Source organism: Camellia sinensis, chromosome 12 (genome assembly GCF_055761805.1).
Source record: "Camellia sinensis isolate YWXY chromosome 12, ASM5576180v1, whole genome shotgun sequence".
Lineage (NCBI taxonomy): Eukaryota > Viridiplantae > Streptophyta > Magnoliopsida > Ericales > Theaceae > Camellia > Camellia sinensis.
Window position 1 is genome coordinate 89,318,855 of NC_138972.1, and position 19,087 is coordinate 89,337,941.

The window sequence follows — 19,087 nt, forward strand, 5'->3', positions numbered from 1 at the left end:
CAAACATCACCTTTGGAGAGGTAACACACAACTTTGCTTTCTGAGTATACAGAGTTTTGTCTATTGGTCAAGCTTACTGACTTAGGCATCGAAGAGGTTTCCGGCACACACCCGCCAGCTAGCTCACGTTTGTGTTTTCAGGTGATAAAGCGACGACGTACGGAGGAGAGTGGACTTGGTCAACAGGATTATACGAGAAGGTTTATTTCTTTCCCGTACAGCTCCATATTACATAGTTGAAAATATTAGTTTTCTTCACAAATAAAATGCTTAGTCTGGTTCATTATGAATATGATCCACATCACACTTATAAATTTGAATTCATACCATACACTTCATTCTAAACAAATTTTTGGAATATTTTTTCGGCCTTCTTAATTTTATTTTATTTTATTTTTTGATTTCTTTAGGCTCTGTTTTGATCATAGATTGTGTAAGCATTCAGAAAAGAAAAAGGAAAAAGGGTGAAGTAAATGTAAATAAAATATAAATTAATTTTTTTCTTCATTTTTCTTTTTACTTTTCAAATCCGTATTCAAATCTATCATCTAAATACAACGTTAGAGGAAAATTAGAGATAGATTATCTTGTGCAACAAACTAGTTGAGCTATCTCAATTGTCTATTTCTATACAATTCTATTTTTGTATATTTCTATGTGTGCTCTTTATTTTTTCCTTATTATGAGACTCTTTTTTAGATTATTTTAAGAAGTGGGTTAAAAGTTACTTTTCATCTTTTAATCTACTTCAAAAAAAAAAAGAAGGGATCAAAAAATCAATTTTTAACCATCATTTCAAAGCACTCCTAATTGGTTGTTGGACTATAATTATCTAAAAATAATTGCCAACATATTGACAAAAAAAAAAAAAAAATCTTCTCCAACAAGAAAATATTTGGATTATAAAATTGTTTTTGTGCGACTGGAATCACTTTGATGATGCAGGTCAGAATAAAATTGAGCAGCCCTACCTAACTGCCAAACCCTGGTCAACTCTGGTCGGGACCCATTTCAAATTTATAATTACAAACAACCCCCCCCCCCCCCCAAAAAAAAAAGAAAAAAAGAAAAAAAAAGAGGGGTCAATTATCAAGCACATCTTTCATAAAAAAAAAAATTAAAAAAAAAAGAAGAAGAAGAAAGATAAATTATACTCACTTACCCTGAAGTTTTTGATAATTATAGAAATTTTTCTGTAGTTTTAATAATTATAAAAAAAATTCTTATTTTTAAAATTATTATTAAAATTCTCTAACCATTAATCTTCTATTAATTTATTTAACATAATATGATGACATCATGTTGACGCCATGTATTATGAGCAAAAAAATTCAAAATTGCCTTTATATATTCAAATAGTAAATTTTACACACCTCCCCTCCCCGGAGGTTTTACAAAAAATTAATAAAGACCCATATATTATTTTAATAATGTTAAACAAATTATTATACTCTATACAATATTTTAAAAAATTCTAAATTGTTAAAACATGCATAGATATATATAGTAGAATAATCAAACATTACCTTATATAAAAAAGAAAAAAGAGCTAATAAATTGATCACCATTAAATCTATACTAGATGAAATACAATCATTTATTTGAAAATTACAAAACAAAGTATAAAAGATGTTTTATTTTTTAAAAAGACCACCAATTTTTATAATTTTATTTTTTAAAAAGACTACCAATTTTTAAAAATAATTATTTTGAGAAATTAGAGTTTGAATAAAATTTAAAAATACATATAGGTATTTGATTTTTTTTTTGCCCGCATGAAAAATATATATTTGAAGAAATTATTCCTTTCTTTCTATTTTCTTTATTTAATTTCTTTCATTTTTCTTTTTATTTATTTTCTCATTCATTTTTTCATAGTGTCACTGCAACAAATAGTAACACCATATTATTATTATTATTATTATTATTATTATTATTATTATTATTATTTGTTCTCTTCTCTATGTTTTTTCATCATTTTTTTCTCTTTCATCAATGTTATCTAGCATCACCCAATACCATAGCTCCATACGAAACATGAATTTTTCTTTTGTTTTGTAAACATATTTGTGTATTAATTTTTTTTAAGAAAAATAAACATAATAACATTTGATATTTATAATAAAAAAATTGACTTATAAAAATTACCAAATGTTACCTCATAAATATATATATAAAAAAGTTTTACCATTTTATCAATTCACAATCCTATATTAGTCTCAAATTTTAATTATCATTAAAAAAATGAGTCAATATTTCTCATCTTAATAATAAAATTTTTTAAAATAAATATAAAAATGAAAAAAAATATCTAATCACGTTACAATAAATTAAAATTAGATAATAGGGAATAAAAGATAAAGAAATTTTTTGAGAATAATAAACTATTTAAATTTGTCATTTCTTACATCTAATTAAAATAGAATTTTACTTGAAGAAATAAATTATTTGAAAATAATGAAATACTCAAATAATTTGTTATTTATTACATCTAAAATCTATATCTCCATCTTTTTTCTTTTATTTAAATTATTTTTAGTAAATTAAATCTCAAAATTAATCCAAATAAGAAACATGAATATTCGTTCTTAATTTCATTAATGATTGATTTTTTATTTTATTTTTTTAACTTCTAAAAGTTCAAAACTTATAGTGAAAAAAAAAATACAAAGTCAAGGAAATGCAAAAAATAAATAAATAAATTTGTTAGAAATAAAATGATAATTTAATATATAGGTAAATTACAATTAAAGGGTATTAAGAATAAGGGTATTATGGTTATTTTGCATAACCAAGTTAACACCTTTTGACTTAAATTAGCGGGAGGGAAGAATTTTGACAATGTTAGAAAAAGTAATAGAGATCTATATAATTATTGAAACTCTAAAAAAAATTTCTGTAATTACCAGAAACCTCATGGAGATGAGTGTAATTTATCCAATAAAAAAACTATCAAACACATCAATCCATTTCCATTTACGATTGGGACCCTTTTTTTTAAGATTCATACCGATTGGGACCATTAGCTGTGACCCATTCCTTCATGCCGCGATAGGCGTCTGAATCATTATAAAGTCGTTACCAAGTCTATCCAACATTGAGAATATATATAAATAAATAATTAAAAAAATAGATCTCACAAATAATTTTAAGAGACATTTTACACATAAGTTCTAATTTATAAATTTATACTTTATTAAGTCATAATTAAGATTTTTTTTGACCTTCAAGTCCCATTATATTTTTAATAGTTAGAAATACCCATCAAACAATGATTGTTCATCATTTATGATTATCTATAAATAAACATAATGATTTGAAATTTATTTTGATTTTCAATATTTTAAAATATTAACTTTCAAATTGAAAAAATTAAAAAAAAAAATTATGTGCAAAAAAAAATGTTTTTTTAAAAAAAAATTTGAAAAAACTGAATTATTTTTTTTGCGCAAAAATGAAAATTTGTGTCTATTAAAGGAACACAATATGGAACATTGATGTGCAAAACTAAAAAAAAAAAAAAATTTAAAAATGAAAAAACTAATAATGTTCTCAATTTTAAAACTGAAAAAAACTGTTAATATTCTCAGTTTTATTGGATAGTTGATTCAAACTAATAAGTAGAAGAGCAAAAATATTTATTCTCATATTCTATTTTTTTTTATCAGTTAGTGAAATAATTGTCTAGAACATTACTATGCAAAATTGATAATATTCTTAGTTTTAAAAGTTGAAAATTTTTGATAATATTCTTAGTTTTACTAAATAGGACTTATTGGTTCAAAAAATCTTAAATAGAACCTGAGCTATCATAATAGTTATGAATAAAACTTTTAAATAATTAACTTCAATTTTAATGAAATTTTATTTTTTAATATGTTTTCCTTTTATGTTTGATTTTGTGGTTTAAATTATTATTATAGGCCATATTGTCATAATTTACGCACTTGCAGATACACGAGTCGATGCCTGTTCTTCTCCGACACACATATGTATTAGTGGCTTTAAAAGTGAAAAAAGACTCAAATTTTTAATTAATTTTCGTCTTTCTTAGAGCTTGAGTGAGCAACAACAAAATCCAAAATTTTTATCATATATTATTTTTGACCAATTTACAATTTCCCACCTCTGCCTTGACCATTTCAAATGATATATTATTGTGTGGTGTTCGTAGTTTATTATATTTTGCGAACCAACATCTATTTCGTGCAGATTATTTTTTAAAGTTCAAATTTAATAATTAGAAAGTAAAAGAAAAAATATGTATAATTTATGATAATTTAAATTATTTTTATCTAATAAATTAGTAAGCTGAGATTTAATAATTAAAAAGTAGAAATAAAAATATTATTCTCGATATTCAACAATTTTTTAGTTTACATAAACTATTTTTATTTTATAGACTGCACCATTGTGACACAAGTTTTTAAAATTAAAAAAAAAAGAAGAATTATAATAAATAGCACAAGAAAAAGTTAATATTTGTACCATCGGATAATCAAATAAACCCATATGAGAGGAGTTCGATTGTTCACACACTGAACAATACACATTTTGGTCTACATACAACGGTGGAACTTACCATTTTGGGTAAAATTATTACACATTTTCAGTATAAGATACATATTTTTTTGACCAATCATATTTTGTGTATTACGATTCAATGGTACTTTTAAAAAATAATTTTGAATTTATGAAAAATCTAAAATTTTAATTATTAATATTTGTAAAGTATAATGCTAATTTAATTTTGTAAATTTTTTTCTTAATTTTTCATATGAGGTATGCATTTTATAAAATTTTAAAACAAATAAACAGTGCACATGCTTGACAGTATTATGTTTCAGATTTTTTTTTAATCTTTTTTTTTTTTTTTTTTTTTTTTATTTGGGCGAAAATGAACTTCATTGAAATATGTTTCAGATTTTTGAATGAAGGTAACTTTCTCTAGTTTTCATGACATTTATTACTATACTATCATGAGAGAAAGAGAAAAGAAAATGGTTTCATTCGCATCCATCAAAAATTTCACAACACAACACAATGAAAAGTTTTGTTACTTTTACAGGGTTATATGTTTGTACTCTTCACCAATTATTATATATCATGTCTTTTGTTATTCTTAATTACTCAATTCAAAATTATAAGTCTCACATTCTTTACCTACCTGATACACCACGTGACTAGGGATGGAACCACACTATGGCCGAAGGTAGCCATGGTGCCCCTGTGTTTGCCATAACCTAAACATAGGCTCCGTTTGGTGTAACTGTTAAAACAGCTTATAGATTATAACTTAACAGATTATAGATTATGACTTTAATCAGAAGTTGTTAATCTGTTTGGTGTAGCTGTTGGATTATAGATTTAAGTTGCTGAGTAATGTTTGTTAAATAAGCTGTGAAATAGCTTTTTCAATTAATTTTTATTTTTTGTTTGTCTACATTTCTCATAAAAAAATAATAATAATAATCTATAGTCCATTTGAGTCTTTTTCTATTTTTTAAAAAATAAAAAATAAAAAAATTTAAGAGTATAATCATAAATTAACATGTCCACAGCAGAAGCTGATAATCAGAAGCAAGGAGTGAGTAGCTTCTCAGAATCAGTTTTTTTGAGTTAAAATAAGCTGTTAGAATCAGAAGCTGTTTGAAATAAGTTTAACCAAACAGTTCAAAATAACTTTTTCAAAGCTAAAAGCCATAAGTTGGCTCTGAAAAGCTGAAACAAACACCCCTATAGGTCTCTTTTGGCAAAGAGGTTAAAAATAGTTTTTTTTTTAAAAAAAAAAATCTCTTTTGGGTCATATCATTTTTCTATATTTTTACACTTTTTTTTAAAAAAAAATTCAAAAAAAAAACTAAAATGTTAATTTTTAACCTATGTTCTAAAACAACCCATAGTATATATGTTTAATAAAATATTATTTATTTTAACCAAATAAATATAAAATAAGTGATAAGGTTAGAAGGCAATAACTAAATTCAAAATAAAATTGTTAAATAATTAGTACAAATTCAATCATGATAAAAAAGAATGCCAAGTTCAACTTTGATGGATGTGATTGAAGGGAAAAAAATTATTTAGTTTTGATTTGTGGATTTTTGCTTTTTTTCTAAAATATCTTTATTTATATTGATTATTTGATATATTTTGATACGTTATACTAAAATTTATAAGAGCTCTGCTGGAGACCCCCAGCAGGGAAGGACCCCCAGCACCCCCACCTCCACGTGGGGGGGCTGGCAATGGAAGGAAAATCAAAAAAAAAAAAAAAAAAAAAAAAAAAAAAATTATTTTGGACCAATCAGGAGAGACCCCCAGTACCCCACTGGGGGTCTCATGCATTTTCCAATTTATAAAACGGTAAATGTAACTGAAATTAGATATACATATTTACACTTTTTCTATCTTAGAATTCTAACTCCGTCTCACACACCAAATAACCTCTCCTCCACGACAACACACAACACTTCAGAGACTGAAAGTCAAATCTGATTTCACTCACTGTCAGAGCTGATATCAGTGGTTGAACATGCTCCTTCTCGTGTCATGTCATGTTTTCATCACTGAAGAAGAAGAAGCAGTTAATCCTTGTTTTTTTTTTGACCAAATGGAGGTAGTTTTAAATCCTTCATTTGAGAGGTGAGTTAATCTTTTAATTTTTTTAGTTTTTTTGTTATTTTAATTTAAGATTAAAAATTTTCATTTGAAATGAATTTTTAGATGTTTTAAATTTTTATAAGAGAAAAAATAAAATAATTATAATTTAAATGTGATATTTTATTTTATTAATTTTTTTATTGCTGAATTAGCCAAAACGAACCTCTGCCAAACATAACCCAAATCGAAATTTTTAAACCCAAGCAATTTTCTTTCTGTTATGAAGTCGTGTTTTCAACTGATTAGTGTTTTGAAAATATGAGTTGAACTTTAAAAGTTGTGTTTTTCAAAACAAGATTTCAAAAAAGAATTTCAAATTTGAGAAATATGTTTAAAACATGATTTCAACTAATTTTTCTGTAAATTTTCTTGAAGATATGTTTTGAAAATATGACTTCAACCTCATTGTCACACCATTTTATAAAATAACTTGAGTTTAGGAAATACAATTTTTATTCAATATTTTATTCACAAATATTAATTAATGTGTGATCTAAATTTATCCTATATATTCATAAATTTCACATTATACCAATTCAATCTAACTCACTTTAAAATTATGAATAAAATTCCAGTCACTGTGAGAAATAAATTAAAAATTGCTTGGAGTTGGAGAATCTGTACCAAAAACAAAATTCAATTGGTAAAAAAACTCGTGTTACACCCATATTATTAAGACTGGAGGGTCGTCTAGTCTTAAAGAGACCTAAAAAGCCAGTCATGGCAGCTAATTCCATTACCATTGCTAATGAGTTGCTTAACTTCCTCAAGATCATACTCTAATGGAGGAATACTACTAGAACTATTCCCAAAATACCCATTCGGCTTCTGATCAGTCCATGTACCAAATATGTCATTATCACCTCCATTGTTGCCATAATCATCAGTACCAGCCATGAACTTTTGGTCTTCTTCAAGGTGCCCATTACTTGATGACATGTAACTCTGAAGAACCATGTCCTCTTGTTTGATGCTGATCTGACTACAACTTCCATCAGAAGAGGAACAACTTGCTTGATCACCTCCAAACACTGAGTAGTACTGCATGGGACTGAACAAGCTCTCTTGGCTTTGAATTTGAAGAAGAGAAGAGTTGTAATAGTTGTTGTTGTTGTTGTTGTTGTTGTTCATGAGATTAGGTTGATCATGAAGGCCTGTTATGATTGGGTTGTAATTGTACAGCGGTAGTGGTGGTGGTGGTGGTGATAGTGATGGAAGTTGTGAGTGTGGTGGTTGAAGAGGTGGTGGGGGTGGGTATGGTGGTGGTTTTCTGTGGTGGTGGTGGTTAGAGGGAAGTAATAACCCCATGAGCTTCCTCTTGAGCTTGGTGTTCCAGTAGTTCTTGATATCATTGTCAGTTCTGCCTGGTAAGTGAGAAGCTATGATTGACCACCTGCATTTTGATGGGAATAAGTTCCATAAGAAGATGAAAAACTCTGAGAGCTTCTATTAACAACTGGAAGTGAAATTTGGTGTTAGATCTAAACTGGGTATTCATTCTACAAATGGAATAATTTTAAGTACCAGACATAATCTTCTACTCAAGTTGTATTCCGATTCCTAATCAAATTCTATTTACTTAGAAAAACTGGTACAAAAATAGTAGAATCTCTTAACAAACAACTTGAAATTTTTTGCCAAATGCTCTTGGTTACCCAAGCAGAGGCTGGTAATTTCCCGCATATAAAAGTTGATAATCATAAACGAAAAGCTAAAAACACACTTTCTTAATTTTAAAATAATTATTTTTTGTCTACCTTAATTTAAGTTATTACCAAATATTTTGACACAAATTTTCAAAATTAAAAAAGAGAAGCTAAACGCAGCTTAATAAATTGTAACAAATAAGTCACTGTCGTTAAAAAAAAATTTAAAAAAAAATGCCAAATTTTACTCTCCCTTTTGGGTTCTTTTCTCCTTCTTCAAGATGGACTTCTTTAACATTAAAAAACAGATTATTAAAATGATGAAACATAATACCCAGACCAATTTGGGTTAAAACAAAGGTCTTGTCTTTCCAGAAAGAGGAAAAAAGGAAATTATTTACAAGAATGAAAATTGTACTACTCTTAATTTGAAGAAATTAAAAAAAGAAAAAAAAGAAAAAGAAAAAGAAATTTGAAGTACCTGCTACCAATGTTAGCAAACAAGGTGCAGATTATCCTATCTTCTTCATCAGAAAATTCACCATGTTTGATGTTAGGCCTCAGATAGTTTAGCCATCTCAACCTACAGCTCTTCCCACATCTCTTTAAACCTGATCAAAGACAAAACCAATCAAACACAAAGATGAGAGAGAGAAAGAGAGAGAGAAATCAAATTCATTTTGATTTTGAAATGTGGTTCATCTTTACCAGCTTTTTGAGGGAGAGCAATCCAATTTCCACCAGTTCCATATTTGTCCATGAACTCCTTAAGCTTTGTGTCTTCCTCTGGTGACCATGGCCCTCTCTTCACATTTGCCTTGTCACAGCAGGGAGCCCTCCCCATCTCTCTCTCTCTCTCTCTCTCTCTCTATAGTCTTGTGATTTTCATGGATCTCTTTTAGTTTTTTTTTTTTTTTGAATGGTGGATCTCTTTTGGTTGGTGGTGTGGTTCTAGAGCCTTTTTATCAAGAGACTTTGAGGCTTGTTTGGGATTTTAAATGAAAAATTGTTATTATTAAATAGAGAGAGATACAGAAGTCAAAATGAAAGGCATGTTTGATCAGTCTCTAACTCCTTTTGCTGAATAATTAGCTGATTAGAAGTTTTCAATCTCAACTCAAATACTTGAAACCCTATATCCAACCTTACTCAGTCTCTTCCTTTCAAGAACCCCCAAAGTCTTGTTAAGTAGTTGTATATTAATAAGCAAGCAAATTGATGGCCACATATGGGTCTCTTGAGTTGTGACATTTTCCAAACTATGTAGGCTTAGCTATAGGTGTAAACCTATATACTATTATCAATCAATTGGCTTCAAATCAACATGTTTTTGAATCTTTAAAATAAAAAAACATGCATATGAATTTACTAATCATAAATTTCTAAATAATCAAGAAAATCGTATATATATATATATATATATATGTACATACATTTATAGAAGCATGCATGCATGTGCAAAATATTGGAAGTAAAAATTCTTTTTAGAAGTGATTATAAGATTTTTCTAATTGTTGGGCTCTAGAAGATAAGAAGAATTTTAATGGATACTTGGAAACTAGTTCTAAAATAAGTTTAGAGATAAAATCAACCACAAAATTAACTATATAAAATAATTTTGACCATATATATCACTTGAATCACTATAAAAGAAATAATTTCACTTAAATTGTTTTACCAATACTTTTGTGTCCCAAAACTTATTGTTAGTTAGTTTTAGGAATACAAAATCAACCATAGAACTAACCATATAAATTATTTCTGAGCGATCCTATTTAAAACTTATTGCTAGTTAACAATAACTCTATGGACACAAAGTGACATAGAACCAACCATATAAAATAATTCTAGCCATACAAAAATAGTTTCACTCGAATTGTTGTTCCATCTATTTTCATAGTATTGGTTATGTGGTCAGATCTATGTCTTGAAACTTAATTACTATTAAATTAACAGGAAGTCTAAAGACATAGAATCGAATACAAAACAAAACACACGTAATTATTATCGCCAAACACATCCCTCCAAGAATTATTTTTAAGAGATCCTGGTTCTTTAGAGTACATGGGATGGATGGACATAGTGACGGATGAGAATCATCATGTAGATGGGTCCATTTATAAGATTCTAGGTACCTTGATTCATTTGATGAGGTGGTTTGGATTGACTAATCAATGGCTACATTTTTGAATTGTCATAGCTTGTATGCAATAGGCAAAACTATTTTAATGATCGCTCAGTACATTGAAACATTTTCTCAACAACAGGACATTTCTGCTAAATGTCACAACGAAACAGGGTCCTAAAGAACCAAATTGAAGAGAAACATACCTGATTTGTAGGCCCAATTTAATGTTGACCTTTAATCATCTTCTGGTTTGACAAATAAGCATTGCCAAGTTATTTTAGAAAGAAATTTCTTCTCATTACTACTGAATATGTTGTACAACCTTGCATTGATTGTCATTTTTTAGGGGCTAATTGGACTTTTACTCTTGTGCACTTTGCTTTATTTAGATTCCTAACATTTCAATAATGTTAATTTCATTTTCAAAATATTATGATTGCAGGGATGAAACTACACCCCAGCCAAAAAAGGAAAAGAAAAAAAAAATCCCTTTACAGATCTAATAACTTTTTTTTTTTTTTTTGTGTGCTGAGGTGTAAATTTTTTGTTTTAAAAAAAGGAAGAATTACAGTATAGTGGGACAAAAAAATTACAAAAATATGTGAAGTGCAAGTGATTCGTGCAAGTGAAAAGCTGCTGGAGTGCTTATTTGTTTTAAAAAAAAAAAAATCTGTCTCACTGAAATGTAATTCCCCCGTAAAAAAACCTCATATTCTAACTACAATACTGATGCGTAAGCTATAGAGGCCACTTCAACACACATTTAATACTTTGTGTATAAAATTGATGCTATTGAATGTTAGGGACAAAAATGACGCAAATATATATTTTGGTAACCAAAAGAGTAATTAACCACACATATATTTGTTTCTCATAACACACGGACAGACATAAGCTCAAGGAAAATGCTTATCCTGAATGCCATGGACAGTTATTGTTGATTTGTTTAAAAATCAACTAATTAAACTTCTTGTTGTTAATATAACTAAATTTAGGAGTAATGTTTTAACGGGCTCTAACATTACTCATAAGCTCAAACATTCCTTAATTTGAGGATGAAAAGTATGAATTTTGAATTTTAGTTGAAGCATCAATTTCAAATATGCATGATTTTTACTTTTAAATGTCGATCAAAATTTTGAATCTAATATTTTTTTTTTGATCCCAGACTTAGACTTGGACAAAGTAAAGTAAAGTAAATGATAGAAATAAAAAATAAATATAATGAGGCTATGCTTGGAAGAACCAAGCAGGGACCACATCAACATATATAAACCTTTTTGCATACTAAAATTTTCATCAAAGATAGATATTGACTGTAGCATATTTTTTAAATTGTCTTTGGATTTTGAATTTGAGTAATGAAATGTGAAGAAAAAATATGACAAAAATGGAAGTTAAATTTTTGTCGCTCTTTCTTTTCCTTTGTAAATTACTGCAAATTTAATATTTAAACACAGCTTAAAAAGTGTCATGAAAATAATAAAATAAAGTTTTTGAATGACTTATCCAAAAGCTTTGCATATTGGGGGGATAAAATAGAAATTTATTAAAAAACTACAAAATAGATCATCCTGGGGAGGCAGATTATCCAGATAAATTACTATTAATCTCTACTTTTCCATGCAGTCGCAGATTGAGACTTTAATCACTACTTTTCCATCTCAAAGAAAAGATGACGTATACCGGTGAAAATTATTATTAATTTTTTTAGGATTAATTATACAGATAATCTTTCAATTATCACCGAAATTATTAGTTTTAAAATTATTGTTTAGATTTCTTAATTATTAAAAAAAAACTGTATAAATGTCTTCTTTTTATAATAAAAAAATAGTGAAAATGATGTAATTTTATAATTGTGTTGTGAGGGTTGAAATGTATGGTTTAAAATTTGATGAAAAAACAAAAGAGTGGTATTCAAATTTTGATGGTATGGTTGTAATTATCCTCTTTACTATGTGTCGAATCAACTTTTTGAAATTTGTAGCTAAACCTCACTTAAAAAAAAAGGATAATGTTTGGGATTTTTTTTTGGAACCACTCCTATAGTGATATGGATTAAGGATATATTTGTATTATTTTTTTTTTCTTTCTTACTTGAACCAATCACAAGTGAGTAGGGATTGTAAAGGTGATGTTTTATAAAGGTCTGAATCATTACTGAAAAAAGAAAAGAAGAAAAAGTGAGGTGTGTGTATGAGAGAGAGAATTTGATCTAGAGCATTGCATTGTTAGAGCATTTTCATGTGAATTATATCGTTTTGCTACTTGATGTCTTAGTTAAAAAATTAAAAAGTTATTATCAGGTCTAGTTTAGAAATATATTATTTTAGTATTTTTTTAAAAAAAATTATGAAACAATATGTAAAAAAATAGAGAGATTGATGTGATAACTTATAGTAATTTTTTAATTTTTTAGTTAAAATATGTAATTAACAAACGAAACCTAAGTTATTACATCATTTTCTGTATTTTTTATACATATTTTCATAAAAAATTAAAAAATTATTAAAATAATTTGTTTGCATACCAAGCCTTATGATAAAAATAAAACTTAATTGTGTTAAGATTTGTTAATTTAGTAAGTATGTATGTACTGTAATAGAAATGTTAAAGTGTGTAAGGAAAAAAATATGGTACACTTTTAATATATTTTATAAAAATAAAAAATTTAAAAATTTAATTAAAAAATCAATGTTTTTAGGACACTAAATACGTTAAAAAAATCTAAGAGAAAGTGGGAAACGTTAATGTCTGACTTTTTTTTCTTTCTTTCTTTTTTTCTTTTTTTTCCCCATGGTTGGCTACAATATAATAATGAGCAGATTTAAATAATAATAAAAAATCAGGGGTTACTCCTTTCTTTTGTTCCCCATCAAAAAATTAAAAAAACATTTGTTTTTTCTTTAATTCATTTTTATCTTCACAAGTTTTAATTAAGTAATTTTGTTTACATCAAAACTGTTAAAAAATATTTGACTCATTGGGTAAGCCTTGTACCAATTATTCAGTCATAAGATCAATTATACCACAATGCAGCATGCAATACATTTATTGCTTGCTTACTTTGACAGTTACATTCCCACCTAACAATACAATCTTTTGACTTTCATTTTTTTTATTATTTATATAATTTGATCATATTTATCTTTAAATTTTATGGGTTAATTACATTAACGTGCCTATAATTTGTGACTTATGTCATTTTGGTCCTTGAGATTTTTTAATTTTGATACATTTGATCCTGAATTTTGAATCTTGTTTCAAATAAGAACAATTGAAGATACCATTGCTTAATTTCAATGGCAAAATCGTCAATTTGATAAAATATAAACTAATTTGAAAAAAATAAAATTCAAAAAAATATTTTTGAATTTTTAAAAATTATTTTTATCTATTAAAGATAAAATTACATTAAATTGATAAATCTTTTAGATATTCATTTATTTATTTATTTTATCAAATTAATTTTTATTATATATGTTTGGATGATAAGCATGTAATGGATAGTTGTTTTTATTTTCATTAAATTAGTTTTTATTTTTTCAAAAGTCAAATATGACGACAATTTTGATATAATTATTAAACTAATCTATTAAATCAAAAAATCTAAAACTAAAAAATTTCATGTATTAAATATATCGATTACGCATTAAAATCCTAGGGGTGTCCACGGTTTGGTTTGGGACGGTTTGCGGTTCGGTTTGGACCCGCCCGCATCTATGCGGTTTAGGAAAAAGTCAACCCGTAACCGCCCGCAATGCGGTTTGCGGTTTGTGCGGATAGGATTCGCGGATGTGCGGGCGGTTGCGGGCGGTTTGCGGATTGAACTTTTTTCAAAAATTATTTTTAAACCCTTTTTTTTCCTCCCATTTTGTCAATCTTTATTTTGGACATTTTTCCTCATATTTTATAAAATGCTCCAACATTAATAATTAATGAATTAAAACTTATAAAAAACTTACAAAATAAAAAACACAACAAGTTCAATTCGAAACCTAAACAAATCACTCAAAATCTACATTCATCATTAACATGCATTCATCCTACATTCATCATTCATAACCCAAATAAAAAAAATCTTACCTTGAAAATTCTACATTCATCATTCCTAACCCAAATACAAAAAAAAAAAAAAGAAAAAAGAAAATAATTCTTCATTAACTTACATTAATCCAAAATGCAAAAAAAAAAAAAAAAAAAAAAAATTCATTAACTTACATTCATCCAAAAGCAAAATGCAATTAAAAAAAAAAAATTGTTGTTAAACTTCATTCAATACAAACCCATGAAATAAAATAAAAACATTTCAATTCCAATCCTTCATTCACATGTTGTCAAACTTCATTCACATCCCACCCAACTTTTACCAATTCGAATTCCAATTCCAATTCTATGCATTTGGTTGATGAACCCTACACAAAAACAAATTGAAAAAATATAAACTTTAATCTTCAATTATAGTAAAAAATGAAAAGATAAACAAATGTCTATATATTTCATCTCAATATAGAAAGAAAATGTGTTGAGTATATAAAAAAATTACCAATGATCAAATGGATATTAGAGATCAATTATAGCATCAACATTATAGGTTGAAGTTGAAGATGAGTTTGACTCCAAAGTACCTAATTAGGAATCAACAAGAGAAGATTAATAAAACTTACATTAGAAAATGAACAATACAAATAAAAATAAAGATAAATAAATTCTCATTTACCCGAGTCATATTGCTCAAATTCCTCTAGATCATCCATCGCCTTTCGAAGAGAAATTGGAAGGTTGCTTCGAAGCCAATTTTGAGTACATACAAGAGCTTCAACCATAAAAGGTGAGAGTGAACTACGAAATGGGTCAAGAATACGCCCTCCCGTACTAAAAGCCGACTCCGATGCAACGGTAGAAATAGGCATGGCCAACACATCCCTTGCAAGTTGTGATAACACCCTATATTTGGTTGCATTCACCTTCCAATAATCCAGAATCTCAAATGCTTGATTCTTTGCAAAATGTTCAACCTCGGATAAATATTGTTCCAATTCCGACTTAGATCCACTAGTGCATCGCCCCTCCAAATAGGAATTAAATTGGGAGTCAACTAAAGAATAGGGATCATCATCATCATCATCTTCCACCATATTCACAACTTCACTCACACTTGGAAGTTTCTCATTTGAAGGATAAAGTGTGACATAATGGCTATACAAACGACTCAAACAACTCTTAACCTTTTCTACCATCTCTTCCACTTTCCTATTATCTCCAAGAAATAAATTGGAAAAACAAAACTCCACGTATGTCATTTTTTTGGTAGGATCAAGAACCACTACAACATACAACAACAGATTGATTTTACTTCCATCTCCCCAATACTTGCTAAACTTTAACTTCATACTCTTTGCCATTGAGCTCAAAGTATCATCCTTCTCCAAAATTAATTGGTTAATTTTGCTTTCAATAACAAACATCTCTTTGTAAAAAACATTGGAAGTAACAAAGAGAGACCTCGAAAATTTCTTAGTTGCAACATAAAATAATTTTAAAAACCTCAAAAAAATTCTACACTTTTTCCAATCCAATTCATTCGGACTTCTTCTTATGCCACCATCAACATCCATGACATAAGGTTCAAAGTTGGAATCCACAAACTTCAATCGGTTAAAAGCCTTCTCATACTTTTCGGCGGCCTCTAACATCAAATAAGTAGAGTTCCACCTAGTTGGTACATCTAGGCATACAAGAGCTTTTGAATCAAGTTTGAGTATGGCCGCACATTTCTTAAAAACATCATGGCTTTGAGGAGAAGACCTCACATATCTCACTGCAAGTCTAATGTTGGCAATAGAATCATCCATTTCTTTCAACCCATCACTCACAACGAGATTAAGAATATGTGCACAACAACGCATATGAATAAACTCATGTTGCAAAATAGTTCCCTTCCAATCTTTGGTTATCGTTTTCAAATATTGAATGGTAAGATTATTAGAACTAGCATTATCAACTGTTAAGGTGAATATGCTATCAATGTTCCACTCAATCAAACACGACTCAATTTTTCGACCCAATGTTTCTCCTTTGTGATCCTCAACTTGTTGAAAATTTATGATTCTTTTTTGAAGTTTCTAGTTATCAACAATGAAATGAGCAGTCAAACACATGTAACACAAATTCTGAATAGATGTCCAAGTGTCCGTAGTAAAGCAAATTCTACGACCCTTCATGGCCTTCTTTAACTTATCCCTTTTATTCTTGAATATGTTGAGTACTTCTCTAGACATGGTTTGACGAGAGGGAATTGGTGTGAATTTGGGTTGCATGACATTACAAAATCTTCTAAACCCAACACCCTCCACAAATCTAAATGGTAACTCATCAATGACCACCATCTCCACAAGAGCCCTTTTACAAGTATCAAAATTAAAAATTGTTGCTACAACCTTAACACCCTCTTCATTTTGTTTCGATTTAAGATTTAATGTTTGTTGACCATCTGTATCCCTATTTGGATATTCTTTACAATTGGGTGTATGACTCCTCAAATTGTTAGTCCCATGAAGTCTAGAGTCAACCATATACTCTTTCTTACAATATTTACATACGGCTCTACGTTTCCCATCGGTCCCTACAACCTTGTCAAAATGATCCCAAACTGTGGATGGTGCTCTCCCCCCTCCACCCTCACTCTTTCTCTTTGGGGGTCTAGGAGGCTTAGGTTCAGGTTCAGGTTCGAGTTCGACTAAGAGGGGATTCATTTGAGAATTAGAGGATTCCAGAGGTACAAGATTGATTGCGGGAGATTGAATACTATCCTCCATTTAAACTGGATTACAAAAACAGTCACAGATTCAACAAAAATTAATTTAATCAAACAAATTAATTCAACAGATTTAATCAAAAATTAATCCAAAAAACAGATTTATTTTTAATAACAGATTGAATTCCAAAAAAAACATCTGATTCAAATTCAATACAGATTCAACACATTTCAATTTTAATTTTCATAACAGATTCATCACAGATTTAATTCAATCCAATACCATAGATTTAATTCAATCCAATACCACAGATTTAATTCCAAAAACACAGATCTGTTGCAACAAACAAAAAATGAATAAATAAACATAGACAGATCTATGAACTGATCCAATTTATACAGATCCAATAAATAAATAAACACAGAAAGATCTATACAGATTCAATACAGATCCAATTTCAATACAAATTCAAAAAAAATTAAATAAAAATTAAACAGATTTATGAACTGATTCAATACAGATAGATTCCAAACAAACAGATAAACTAGAGAGTAAGAGACATTGATTTATGAACTGATTTATGAACTAGAGATTAAGAGACATTCCAAACAGATAAACAAAAATTAAATAACAAATTAAACAGATTTATGAACTGATTTCAATACAGATAAATTACACAGATAGATTTAAATCAAAAAATCTGTTACTTAAATCAAAAATTAAATCAAAGATACATTCCAAACAAACAAACACAGACAGAGATCGGGGCGAGAGAGAGAGAGAGAGAGAGGCTTACCTGTGAGAGAGAGCCGATCGGTGTAGATGCAAAACCAGAGAGTAAGCGACTGTGAGATGAGAGAGTGAAGGAGATGAGATAGTAAGGAAGACAGATCAGAGAGAGACAAATCTCATATGTTCGAAAAAAAACCAAAGATCGGGGAGAGCAAGACATAGACAGAGATCAGAGAGAGGGGCTTTACCTATATGCGATGAGGTCGATCGATCGGTCGATCTTGTGAGAGAGAGACTCGATCACTGAGTGCGCAGATGAAAATCGCGAGTGAGAGTGAGAGAGAGACCGAGAGGAGGAGAGGAGATACAGTTCTAATGAGTGAGTGAGTGAGTTTGATTAGATTAGGGTTTTTCTTGTTTTGAACGATTAGATGTGTAGGGGAAAAAAATAGGTTATTTTGAACGGTCAAATGATAGATCAGATTAAAAAAAAAAAAAAAAAAAAAAGAGTTTTATGCGGGCGGGTTGGGCGGGTGCGGGTCAAACCCGCAACCCGAAATTTACATAAAATCCAAACCATACCCTACCCTAATGTGTTTGCGAAACCGCCCATACATGTGCGGTTCGGATCAGGTAGGGCGGTTTAGGCGGTTCGGATGACCCTATGCCCAGCCCTATAAAATCCTAACAACCATCCATTACATGACTATTATCCAAACACATAATAAAACTTAATTTGGTAAAATAAATAAATAAATGTCTAAAAGATTTATCAATTTTATAGAATTTTATTTTTAGTGGGTAGAAACAATTTTTAAAACTTTAAAAATATTTTTTTGACATTTATTTTTATCAAATTAATTTATATTTTATTAAATTGATGATTTTGTCATTGAAATTAAACAATGGTATCTCCAATTGTCCTTATTTGAAACAAGATTCAAAATTCATGACCAAATGTGTCACAAGTAGAAAATCAAGGATCAAAGTGACACATGTCTCAAACTATAGGGACTGTTAGTATAGTTCACCCAAAATTTAATGACAAATTATATTTTAAAAGATAAATTACATTTTACCTTTTTTATGTTTGACTTATTTCTCACTTTGGCCCTTAAAATTTATTTTTTTCACTTCGGCTCTTCATATTTTAATTT

General features: G+C 28.5%; 2 protein-coding genes across 2 annotated transcripts; both read right to left on the reverse strand.

Moving 5' to 3' along the window:
- Positions 1 to 7,282: 7,282 nt before the first annotated feature.
- On the reverse strand, positions 7,283 to 9,485 carry LOC114304174 (uncharacterized). Its single transcript, XM_028249327.2, has 3 exons — positions 9,018 to 9,485; positions 8,791 to 8,920; positions 7,283 to 8,056 (listed from the first exon to the last, which is right to left on the reverse strand). The coding sequence occupies exons 1-3, from the start codon at positions 9,151 to 9,153 to the stop codon at positions 7,360 to 7,362; spliced, it is 963 nt and encodes a 320-aa protein (XP_028105128.1). The 5' UTR covers positions 9,154 to 9,485; the 3' UTR covers positions 7,283 to 7,359.
- A 5,518-nt stretch (positions 9,486 to 15,003) lies between these two features.
- Positions 15,004 to 17,258, reverse strand: LOC114298721 (zinc finger BED domain-containing protein RICESLEEPER 2-like). Its single transcript, XM_082897049.1, has 3 exons — positions 16,710 to 17,258; positions 15,161 to 16,565; positions 15,004 to 15,068 (listed from the first exon to the last, which is right to left on the reverse strand). Exons 1-3 carry the CDS (start codon positions 17,256 to 17,258, stop codon positions 15,004 to 15,006), a joined length of 2,019 nt encoding a protein of 672 aa, XP_082753175.1.
- Positions 17,259 to 19,087: the final 1,829 nt, after the last annotated feature.